At 41.7% G+C, this 12,826-nt stretch overlaps 1 protein-coding gene across 7 annotated transcripts in view; it reads right to left on the bottom strand.

Moving 5' to 3' along the window:
- The window catches only part of SETD4 (SET domain containing 4), a 55,131-nt gene extending 49,252 nt beyond the window's left edge, over window positions 1–5,879 (bottom strand). For 4 of the 7 annotated variants that reach the window (XR_001855077.3, XM_073231386.1, XM_073231385.1 and 1 more), the window contains exons 1-3: window positions 4,780–5,164; window positions 3,553–3,722; window positions 1,373–1,468 (exon numbers count right to left, since the gene is read on the bottom strand). Coding sequence is in view for 5 of the 7 variants with exons in the window: in XM_073231386.1 (XP_073087487.1) it covers window positions 1,373–1,468; window positions 3,553–3,625 (169 nt within the window). In the remaining 2 variants the exon portion in view is untranslated. Of the gene's footprint in view, window positions 1–1,372; window positions 1,469–2,108; window positions 2,273–3,552; window positions 3,723–4,779 lie in introns of those variants that run through there. The other 3 variants (XM_073231388.1, XM_073231387.1, XM_017672977.3) reach the window with 3 other exon arrangements.
- Between the last annotated feature and the right edge of the window lie 6,947 nt (window positions 5,880–12,826).

Here is a 12,826-nt window from a genome sequence, read left to right as displayed (position 1 = left end):
TGAGGCATGCTAGAAAGTGGCCATAAGGATCCTATAAAAGTAAAGATGACAGACTTCTCACTGTCTTAAAATTGCTGCTATCATAAATCCACCTGAGATGCTTAGATCAGGCCAGTGCTTTTGGTGGTAAAAGGGTATACTGGGATCAGTCCCCAAGCATAAATCAGGTGAGGATCTAAAGACTGAATCCTGTTTGTACTTTAGGAACATTGCCTTGCCCCTCCACAAGCTAAGATTAATTCCCCAGAATTTTGCTCATTTTGACAGACTGCCATGAATGTTTCCTCCTATCATGCACTGATTAGGAGCTAACGATACATACAGCACTTAGGGAAAGGGTTATGAACTGAATGTTTGTGTCTGCCAAATTCCTATGCTGAAATCCTAAGTCACAATGTGATGGCATTAGGAGGTGGGAGCCTTCGGTAAGTGATAAGGCTATGGGGGTGGAGCCCATGTGAATGGAGAAGTTACTGCCCTTGTAATAGACTCGTCACCCTGCTCCAGCTCCCTGCTCTCCATCATGTGAGGAAACAATGAGAAGATGGCAATTTACAAACCCAGAATCTGTCCTCACCAGACTCTGCATCTGCCCACACCATGATCTTGGAATTCCCAGCCTCCAGAACAGTGAGTAATAACCTGTTATTCGAGCCCCGGTTTATGGTAACTCATTACAGCAGCCCAAGCTGATTAACACAGAAGGTTCCTTGCCCCAGAACTGTAAGTTAGTGGGCTCTCATCATTACTAAACCATTTTTCTTTTAGCTCCTCTATGACCGTGCTCCTGGAGATGGGCCCAGAGAGTGGTCTCCACTTTTAAAAACAATAACTCTTCACTGCTCTAAATTACAGACAGGTAGTTATATTCAGGCATTCCATTTAAACCACAGACCAATTCCCGCTTGGTAGCTGTAAACCCATCCTTCTTAAGGGAAAGGGACATCCAAGGAGCAGCCAGACCTCAGCCACATGAGGCCACTCCTTACATTATTACTCTTGACCATCTTGTGAAGAACTCCACCCAGTAAAATCTAACAGCGTGGCTTTTACTGACTGTTCCACGACACACAGAAAAACAGACGTAAAACATTCTGTTAGAGGCTGACAAGCATGGTTCACTGTCATAACACAGGAGAAGCCCTAACAGAAAATGGCTCAAATAAAGTCTTTTAGCCCAAAGTTGTCATGTATAACTTACACATAATGAACAACTTTACACACATCACCTCACTCAAGCAGGGCACATGTCGTAAATAATTTATCTTGGGAGTGAGGTATAAGAAGTTAATGTGCTCTAAGTTAAATTACCTAATGGGTACTTGAAATGATACCCTAAGAAAGGTCATGAGAGTTGAATGCCAGACCTTACCTGGAAAATGAGCAGGGGTTAAGTTTGTATCTTCAAACTTCCTATCTTTCAGCCACTTCTTAAGCTCTATAAATTCAGGCTTATAGCTCTCATTCACTGATCAGGAGAAGAAAGAAAAAATGGTGATTAAAATCACAATATAATCAGATCACCATTTAAAAGTATATCTCTGATCAACTGTCTCAGGCAGACAGTCATATCATAAAAATGAATAAATTTAAGAACATGCACAAGTAATGTAAGTTAAGAAAGAAAAATCTAGCCCATACAATCATTTCAAAGATGCAGAAAAAGCACTTGATAAAATCTGACATTCATTCCTGATAAATACTCCCAGCAAGCATGGAAGGAAGGGAACTTCTTCAACCCAATACAGAATATCTAACAACAAAAGAACTACTGCTGACATACTTAATGATGAAAACCTGAGTGCTTCCCCCTAAGATCAGAAACAAGAACAGGATGTTCTCCCTACTTCTATTCAACATTGTACTAGTGGTTCCAGCCAGCGCACTAAGGAAAGAAAAAAAACAGAAGCTATGCAGTATGGGTTGAACTCTGCCCCCCAAGTTCATATGTTGAAGTCCTAATGCCTAATACCTCAGAATATGACTTTATTTAGAAATGAGGTCTTTAAAGAAGTAATCAAGTTAAAACAAGGTCATCAGGGTAGGCCCTATTCCCATATGACTACTGTCCTTATACAAAGGGAAAGTTTGGACACAGAAACACATACAGGGCAGATGACAGAAGAGCCACAGGGAGAAGACAGCCGTCTACAAGCCAAGGAGGGAGGCCTGGAACTGATCCTTCCCTCATAGTCCTCAGAAGGGAACAATCCTGCTGACACTTTGATTTTGAACTCCAGACTCCAGAACTTTGAGACAGAAAAATTTACAGCTGTATATGCCCACATGAAAAAGAAGATCCAATTAAAAAACAGGCAAAGGACTTGAATAGACATTTCTCCAACAATGATATACAAATGGTGAACAAGTGTATTTAAAATGTTCAACATCACTAAGTATTAGGGAAATACAAATCAAAAACCACAATGTATATTGCATCATATCCATTAGAATGGCTACTATCAAAAAAACATAAATACTGTTGGTAAGAATGTGGGATAACTGAAACTTGCATACTGTCGGTAGGAATGTAAAATAGTACAACCACTGTGGGAAACAGCATGGTGGTCCTTCAAAGAATTAAAAACAGAGTTATTGTATGACCCAGCAATTCCAATGCTGGATATAGATCCAGAATAGAAAGCAAGGTCTCAAAGAGATATTTGTCCATGTTCATAGAAGTATTATTCACAATAGCGAAGAGGTGGAAGTAACCTGATAAACAGAGTGGCAAGGTGAAGCCCCCTCATAAAGGGAGTTGATGTCAGGCAGGAGGAGGCCAGATAGCACACAAAAGGGAATATGGACCTCTGGAGGTCCTAAATCAAAAAGGAGGCATGTAAACAGTCCCTTAGGAAAGTTAGACTGGTGGCAGTAAGTGGAATAACCAGCAGGGAAGAAAAACACAAGTGTAGATAAACCAGCAGAGAGCCAGCTGCTGAAATCATCTTCAGGCAACAGGAGGAAGAAGGAAAAGCTAACCAAAGAAAGGCCAGGTGAGATTAGTAGGACATAGGCTATGAAGGGCAAAGAAGGGTGAATAGTTAAAGATTACCTCAGATGGTGCTAAGATGGCGTCTTAAAATTAAAAGCAGAGTTATTGTATGATCCAGCAATTCACCTGGCCTTGATGGGGTCAACTAAGAAGAGTGTTACTAATTTCCATAAAAAAATAACAATTGCCTTTATGTAGTACTTTCCAGTTGGCCAAGCACTTTCACATACACTACCTCATTCAGACTGGGTTACACTGAATTTGAAATGATGAATTTATATCCAAACACTGATACCCTACATGTATAAAGGTTAGAACCAAAAACAGAACCTGGGAGTCATCCCCAGAGAAGACACAGTTGAAGCAATGAGAAATATATTTGTATTCCCACAAGGATTTGAAAGAATATAATGGCACTACTAAAAAGAATATTCTTTAAGAAATATTATCTTTGAACACTGCCCTCATACCTTTGAGAAAAGCTATGTGTGTCTGTTAATACCAATCAACAAAGGATTCCTTTTTTCAACACTAGCACCAAAAGATCAAAACTGTACCTCCTCTTGATTGAGAACTTCTGAAGAGTTTTCGTCTTCTGATCCGGCTTGTTCTTCCTCTTCTCTTCTTCATACTAAAATTGCAGTTTCTGTTTAGGTGCCCAATCTAAAAGAAAAGGCATTTTCTTTGCCTTTTTTGCCAGTCGTATGATAATCACTGTTCTGTGTATCTGTAAGGATTTAAATTTGTAAACTTAAATTATTTCTGATAAGCTATTTCTTTAATGCATTTTGATATACAAGTACATTTACACTGTGAGCTAAATCATGATCCTTTGCACAGTAAGGGAATGTCCAAACTTTTGGCCCTTTTAGAAGTTGTATCTTGAAGTCCTACTAAATGTTTATCAATCATGGAAATCCGCATCACTGATTTCACAACCATGTACTTTGGTGACTTAAGACATCTCATTCTGATCAACATTTACTAAGCACCAACCCTATTTTGAATAAATAAAAGCCATAAGACCCCCATCAAGTAGGAAGTCTTCAAGAAAAAAAAATCCTCTTTCAGCATGAAGTAAATAACGCTCTTAGAACCAGGATTCTTAAATCAATTAATTAAATGAGGGCTTGCAACAGATGAGAGAGAATGAGAGCCAAGAAAGCAAAGAAATTATCATCATAAAATCTAAAAATGACTGTTTCTACATCCTACTTCCTTGAGAGCATAAAATCGAAATCCCTTAAACACGCCAGCATAATAAAGGCAATGGAATGAAATATTATGCAGCCACTAAAAGGAAGATGACATGTAATAAGATATAAACACGTCTAAGATACGTTAAGTGAAAAAATTAAGTTCAGAACATTACAAATTCGATTATCCCTTTTGGGTTTGCTTTCGAGCACATTATATACATTTATAAAATATGAGAATTTAAGGAAGGATATTCAAAAAGGTGCGAGGGGAGGGGGCATTTACTATTACTTTTGTACCCTATTCTTATGACTTACATGCCTGAGTACATAAGTGACATAACGTAAATATTTACGTGCGTACATGCGCATTTCAACCATACTTTTTTAAATCTACTACTAAAAGCCACCGTACAGAAATGAACAAGTCAAGAACACCAGGCACTACTAATATCCCACTTCAGCAGTGGTAGGTTCAGTGTCTGATCTACCCGAGGTTAGCGAGCCGGCCCCAGTGCCAGCCGCGCTCGTTCGCTCCCGGCGCCCAGCGTTCCGTCCGCAGACGACCCGGGAAGCCCCGACACTGACCCCCGGTCGCGCTGCACGCGGGTCCCCGACCCGGCGAGCGAGCTCTCCACGAGCGCGCAGGTGACAGCACGGCTCATGGCACTGTCCTCGCGCCCAGTCCTCAGGCCACTCCAGGTCTCCAACACACCGCTCGCCGCGCCCCCGCCGCTTTCCGGCAGATGGGCCTCGCCCCGGCTGGTTACGAACTCCCCGCCCTAAGCTCCTTCGTAACCCCCAGCGCGCCTCAACGGCGGCTAAGTGAACAGTATCCAGACAACCGGGGAGGAGAACCCAGCTCAGGTATCCTTTTCACACCAAAAACTTAAAAGCACAAGGAAAGTTCCGGCAACGGTTACCCGGAAAACCCCGGGATTCCCGAGCGTCCGCGACCCCGGAAGTCTTTCCCGCTGACCTCCGAGAGGGGCAATTCCTCCAGGACCGCGGCAGCGGGCGGGCCCAGCGCACGTGGGCACGCACGACGGCGCCCCGGACCAACGAGAGTTAAGGAAGCCGACCAAAGCGGAAGACGGGCAGGGTAAGCACCGCCAGGCCCTTCTAGAGTCCTCACCGACCCTTGTTCCGCGTCGCCGGGCAGAGCTTTCTTCCCGCCGCAGGCCACCGCCTCCTTGCGCGCACATACGCAGTTTCCCGGATGCGGACTCAACGGGGGTCAAGGGTTCCGGACGCCCCAGCCAGGGACGAGAACCCCAGGGGCCCCGTGTAGGCTGGGAATCTGCGCCCTGAAGAGCCGGCCTGCGGGTCTTTGCTTCAGTCGTTGAGGGGAGAAGCCTCCTAGGGCGCGCGTCCCAGGCCCGGCCTCTAAAGCAGGTCCTAACCTCCCTTGGTTGGCCGCCTTCAGGGCGGAGCTGACTGCCCCTCAACCGAGCGGCCTTTGCGTCATTTGCCCCATTCTTTGCTCCACTAGCCGGGGTCCACTCTCGCCCCTTTCCTATAAGCCCCGTCCCACTTAACCTTCGTTGCCTTGCTGCCCCAGGACCAACCTTGAAGAATTGCGACTCATTCATGTGTATACTCCACCCCCTGGATGTAGCTCAGTTTTTGCCCCACCAACCCCCCACCTTGATTACTGTCTGTTTAGTGACTTACTTCCAAAGAGTACATTATGGAAAGGAGGAATAAGTAACTTTACAGCGGAGAAAACTGGCAAACGCCTTGGCCAGGTGATGGTAACATTATCAGTGATAAATCATGCCGATAGCATGTTCCCTGGATATAAGAAGGCTACTTCTATGATATTATTAGGAATATTAGGTAGAAAGATAGACATGAGCAGCCAGAAAAGGCGAAGATAAGGTAAAATAAAAAAAGCCATCCAAATTCTGCCCCAGCCGCGGGTCGGGGTGTCCCATGAGAAGACAACAAAGTCTTTGCATGGAGGTAAACCTTCCCAGCCAGACCCTAACATGGGCACAATTGAACAGAGCTAAGAACTACCCAATCACACCTCATCATGGGAAAGAATATGCTCACTGAGAAGAATGGCTATACAGATGGACCTGTAATTCAAATAACCATCTCGTCAAAGAGGCACCTCCAAGCCAGAATACAATAGAAAGACAGACCTCTTGACTAAAAACGGTGTGCCTTTGTCTACCTTGACCCTGGCCCACTCCTCCCTTGGAGTGTATTCAAATAAAACTTTAACTCTGCCTTTCAATTCTTTGTTGCAGGGGGGACAAGAATGAAGGAGAACAAACTCAACCCAGAACAGTATTCCCCCCCAAAACCCATAACCGTGGTTCCTTCTTGAGAAAAGCACTGTTAACCTTAAAAATGAAACTGCCAGTTATTTTACCAGCAAAATGGGTTTATTCAGGAACAGCAGAGATTCACAGTTCAGGATGATCAAGCTCTGGCAAAACTACAGGCATGTCTGGAGAACAAAGGAGAGGAGGAGGCTCTTTAATAGAGGAAGGGGAGACTTGAGGGGACTGTTCTAAGCAGAAAGTCCATGGGAGGAAACTAGGAGTCCCACATGCTGTGGCTGCTCACTGGCTGAGTTGTAACAATCTCTCATCCACTGGGCTGTTGCTGGGGAAGGCAGAAAACTCTTCCCTCCTCCTGGATGGTAAAGGACCAAAATAGTATGAGGTGCAAGGTGTCTGTCTCTTCCTTGCAGTGGGGGCTGCAACTGACAGAGTGGTGGGCATGCAAACTCCTCCTGCAGGCCTCTTGAGGTCATGTCCGTGAGGTTTCCCTTTATCAGTTCTCACAGCATCAAACCCAGAACACGGGAAGTACCTGACCAGTACTCCTAAAATGTCAAAGGTCATGAAAAATGAGTAAATTGAGGATCTGTCATAGACCAGAGAAAACTGAAGAGAAATGATAGTTAAATGTAATGTGATATTCTGAAAAGAATCCTGGAATAGAGTAAGGATGTTAGGGGAAAAAAATACAGTGAAATCTAGATAAAGCATGGAGCTTAGTTAATACTACTGTTCCAGTGTTGGTTTCTTGTAACAAAAGTGACAAATAATAATAAGATGTTAATAGAGAAAATGTAGTGAGGAGTACACAGGAATTCTCTGTGCTGCATTTGTGACTCCTTAGTAAACCTAAAATTTTTAAATTTACTGAAAAAAAAGGGGGGTCTGGAATTAATTCAGATTTGAACCTACTCAGTGATGTCACCAAAGATCAAAGTTTTTTTCTAATTTTCCAAAATATCAACTTTAGGGATTGGTTCACCATTTAGTTTATTTCCTCATGGTGTCAAGATAGTTGCTGCAGCTCCAGGCATCACATTCTCACATGCATTCAAGGTAGGAAGAAATGGGTCAGATGAAAAAGGTATTTTATGAGGGAGTAAAATAATATACTCCTGTTTTCTAGATGGGAATTAACAAAGGTTCTCTTCTTGACCAAACACTAGCCAGGCTTTTCTAAGCCTTCTCATCTAGGCCTTGACCTTGGCCTATAAAATCTACAGACTAAGCACAAATTATTTCATCCATTCCCCTCTTCCTTAAATTAAAAGACACTAACATAGTTTCAAACAGCTCAAGACCACATGCCTAGGATGACCCTAACCCCTCCCCTTATGCTCAAGGCTGCCAATGGAATTTACTGTTTGTTCTAACCAACACCTGGTGATAGGTCCTTTCCACCCTTTCTTAGAGCATTTACTAAAAATAACTTATAATTTGTGAATCCTTCATCTTCCTCTGTCCATTTGACACACACACACACACACACACACAGATATATATATATATATATATACTACAACCCAGGAATACCTTTCTCAAGGACTTGAAAGCAATTCTTTGAAATGTAATCATCAGGAAGGATAGGATCAGTGTCTCCCAATCTCTTGTGTGGCCAACATAGTTGGCCTAACGACATTTACCCTGACCAACCCTCTGTAATTTTTCATTTCCCTGATTCTACTAGTGCCCCTCCATCTCCCCTCCCTACTCCTTCATTCTCCCTTTAAAATGTTGAGGCATCTCTGTATAAATCCAAATTGAGTTTAGTTCATACTGGACACACTTCCCTATGTAACAGTATATTACTGATTAAAATCTGTCTCTACCACTTTAACTAGTATCCAACATTATCTTTGACAAAATTAAGTAAATTGCTTAGAATTATATATCTCTAAGCTGCTCAAGCACAATTTGATTCCAGTACTCAGAAGTCCGTGTTCTACTATTAGGAAGACTTATTAAATACCCAAAACAAGCATTAAGTATAAGAAAAGCCAGTGTCAAAACAGAGGTCTGTGAGAGTAAATAATCATGAGCAAGGGAAAGCCCTTACAGCTGAATAACTTATAATTTAACAATACTGTTTTCCAACGTGTTTTATCTTAATAGTGTTAACAAATTGTATTAGAAAACAAGAAATTTAACTGAGGAGAGCTGTATTGCAGAAAAGCAATTTGCAAACCAGGGAGACAAAACCTTTGGCTAGAGACCAAAAAGTATGTTCTGAGGAAACAAAGAGAAGAGGTCATCTTTATTTTTAAAAGTTCCTACCTGCTGGGAGCCCTACTACTCAAGCTGTGTAGCAAAGCTCAGGCTGGAGGAGACCCCCACAAAGCAGGGGCCTTCACAGCTGGCTCCCCCTATTACCCACCTTGATTTTGTTATTCTCCATTATACTATTGGCTTTGTTTTTGCTTGCATTGTTGTGAAGGGCTAAGCTAACCTTTGCTAAGCAGCATGGAAAGGAGGAGAACATAAACTTCCCAGAAGCTTTTCAGGACAGTGCTCCTGAAGAATGGAACACGCAGGGGCCAGATGGCGATCTTGGCATGGAATACCGAAACCTGCAGGTAGCTAGTCAGACATTGAGTACCCCATCTCCACGTAAATGGGAATGTCCCCCTTGTTTGCAATGCTAGTGAAATTAGTGATGGAGAGTTTTATAGGAAAATTAGAGAAAGAGTTATGAGAGATTACTGAATAGAATAACCCTGTCTGACACTTAAACCATCTTCTCATGTTTTCTTCCATGTGCTACTTCTATAACTTTTCTTCTTCCTTCCTAATTACAGCCATTTACTAGAATTCGTGCCTCATATATGAAATTACCAAATACCATAATTTTTTAAGAAGTAAAGATACCTCAAGACAAGTGCTGGGCCTGGAAGCCACAGGGCATAAATCTGCAAAGAAGTTAAAAGCTAACATTTTCAAAGAATACTGCTTCTCTCTCACTTACCAGCATTACATCTCCCTTTATGGCCCTGGAAGATGGCTGGTTAGCCAGAGACAGGTAAGATTCCTCACAGGAGGAACAACCTAAGACAGGCATAGTTGCAGGGGGGCCATCAGGTGAGAAAATGGGGGCCAACAGAAGTGAGGCTTCAAACCTCACCCCCCGCAATGTTGAGAGAAATCGTCTACACCCGTGGATGTTTTGTTGCCCTTGTCTGACTTGGATTAATTCCTAGTCTATAGGCACAAACCTGATCATCTACACTTGCCTTCTTACAGTTCTAAATCATGCTTTCTGTCTTTATCTTGCATCTACCTACGATAGAATAAATATTATGAGGAGATAAAATGTATCCATTGCATTAAAAATATAGATGATACCTGCCTAGCTAACTGTAGTAGTGAGTGACCTGTATTTCAACCTGAGTTGATAGACTCCATAGTCACTGCTACATGCTGCACATTTCTGGTCACATGCATTACTTAGAAACTGCTTTGCATAGAAACAAGAAGCACAATAGAGTACATGTTGCTAGGAAAAGTTTCAGTCAAGGAACAGAAAATGATCACCTGTCTAACACTTGGCTAACCATGTATAGATTAGAAGGAAACAGAAAGAAAAAAGCTTGCCTATGGTTGTTAATCAAAAGAACAAATAAAAAATAATCATATCCTTGTGCAAATGGTATAAATAAAGCTGTCATTGGCACTTTGTCGAGAGACCACCTCCATCTGACTCTGTGTCCTGTCTCTCCAGGCACCGACTCTGTCTCATCCTCCACCCCACCCCCCCGCCCTCACCACTGGAGCAGGACTCCGGCACCTACCCAGGTTCCTGTTCAGAAGCATCTATGTAAATGGGGGATGCAAGCTTGTTCAGTAGTGATTGGTAGATTTCTCAGCCATTGTCTGTTTTGGCCTTGGTTCAATTCCAGGGAGCAGATCTGCTTGTGGTCTTTCTGAGGACACAGAATAGGTATGTGGTCTCCTATGGATACATGGCCATCCAACTCCACTGTGTTGTGGGCCTCAGTTAGCCTGACAGAACCCATCTTGTTTTCTGGCACATCTGTATTTAGGAGGAGGAAGAACTCATTTGTTTTTGTCTTATTTTCACAAAAAATATCATGGAACTATGCACTTTAAGACAAATAAAATAACTGCCTTGAAACAATGGGTAGTAAAGGTGAGTTTATTCCACAAGTTAATAGATGTGATAAAATTCTTTCTCTATGTAGCAGCTAGGATGATCTCAGATTGACCCACGACAAAGGATTATCTGCCGAGTTAGCCATTAGCAATAATAGCAGAGATCCATGGCCTCTATCTTCACTCTTTAGTTTTATTTCTCAAACTGTTATGAACCCAAAGTGCTATGTATGGAGAGGAGTGGGGGAAGAGGGCTACAAACACATCACCAGGATCAATACCCAAATTTGACAGAGGAAAGAAAAATACAGTCATTCAAGTAGAGCTTAAGTCACTGGCTTTGAATTACCATGCTTTTCAAAAACAAACTTTAAAAAAGTTCCCCACAGTCAAATTTGTCAGTCCTGTCCTTTGTGATTCTTCCCTTGTTCTTACGCTTACAAAGTCCTTTTCCCATACTGAAAAATCAAAATTTTACTTATATTTTTGTATTTTTCTTATTAAGGTATCATTGATATACAATCTTATAAAGGCTTCATATAAGCAATATTATGGTTATTACTTTCACCCATATTATCAAGTCCTCCCCAACACACCCCATTGCAGTCACTGCCCATCATCGTAAAGATGCTATAGAGTCACTACTTGTCTTTTCTGTGCTATACTGCCTTCCCAGTGACCCCCCCCCCTTATGTGTGCTCATCATAATGCCCCTTAATCCCCTTCTCCCTCCCTTCCTCCCTCATCCACCCTCCCCACCCCCTTCCCTTTGGTAACCACTAGTCCCTTATTGGAGTCTGTGAGTCTGCTGTTGTATAAAACCATGAAGTTTTAAAAGTGAGAAAGCATTTTTTTCTCTCTTTTATAAATTAATTGGTGTATGTTGTAAGGTGAGTATCTCTTTTTTTCTTTCCAATCATTACTCCCTCTCTCCAGTACCATTTTTGGAATAATTCTTTCTTTCACCCATTAGTTGTTAATGCAACTTTCTTATATGCTAAATTCTTATTACTACACAATACTTTTTATATTGTATTTTCTGGAGCATCCTGCTCAATTGACTTGTCAATTCTTGTGTTGGTACCAATGCAAATAGCATAAGAAATCAGACTGAAACAATGATTCATGGCCCTCTTAGAATTTGCCTTTTGAAACAGCAGGCCCCTCACCGTACACAAAGTTCCCTGCACACCATGCTGTCATCTCTAATGGCTCTCCCAATGAATTTAATACATCCCATTTACTTCTAACACTGGCTCACTCCAGCTGTAGGAGCAAGTAGCTAGTGCTGTGGAAAGAGGCCAGCAAATGACAGAACAAGCATAAATTTGGATAAGGAAGAAAATTCAAAACAAAGCTCTCAATTATCCTGAGTGAATAAAAACTAATCCCAAAATGTTACAATTCCATTGATGGGACATTTTTGAAATATTTAAATTTTACAAATGGAGAACAGATTAGTGGTGGCCAGGGAGTACAGCTGAGAAGGTGGGGGCAAGAGAAAGTGTTTGATTATAAAAAACAACAGGAGGGATTCCTTGAGAGAAATGTTTTATGTCCTGACTGTAGCAGCAGATACACAAACCTACATATGTAATAAGACTTTGCAGATCCAAACATGTGCACACACACACATACATACACAAATACGAACAAATAAAACTGAGGAAATCTGAACATATTGGTGGATCGTTTTGATATGAATAACCTGATGGTGATAAGTACCATAGCTTTGCAAAATGTTACCACTGGGGAAAACTGGATAAATTATAAGGAATCTCTGTATTACTTCTTACTACTGCATGTGAATCTGAAATTCTTTCAATAAAAATTTAAGTACAAAAAACCCACAAAGGTCTTTCCTTAGTTATTAATTTTGGTTTTTGCAACTGATTGGGAACCTACCCTTGCAATCGCAACATAATTCAATCTATCGAAAGTATAGCTGTTCAACAGAACTTTCTTCTGTGATGGAAATATCTCTTACCTGCACTGTCCAATACAGTGACCACTAACCATGTGACTATGGAGCACTTGAAATGTGGGTCATGCAACATAAAGAGCTGAATTCTAAATTGTATTATTTTGATTACATTTAAATGGACGTTTGTCACTAGTGACTATCATAAAGGGCAGCTCACAAACGAAACTTGACAGTGTAGTCCTCAATTGCTCTGTTGTTAGTAAATAGTGAGAAAGAAAATTCTTCTCCCGCCGCTAAACTAATTTAT

The sequence above is a fragment of the Manis javanica genome, chromosome 3 (assembly GCF_040802235.1).
Source record: "Manis javanica isolate MJ-LG chromosome 3, MJ_LKY, whole genome shotgun sequence".
NCBI lineage: Eukaryota > Metazoa > Chordata > Mammalia > Pholidota > Manidae > Manis > Manis javanica.
The sequence above is the reverse complement of the archived record's forward strand: the minus strand, read 5'-3'. Positions and strand labels throughout refer to the sequence as shown.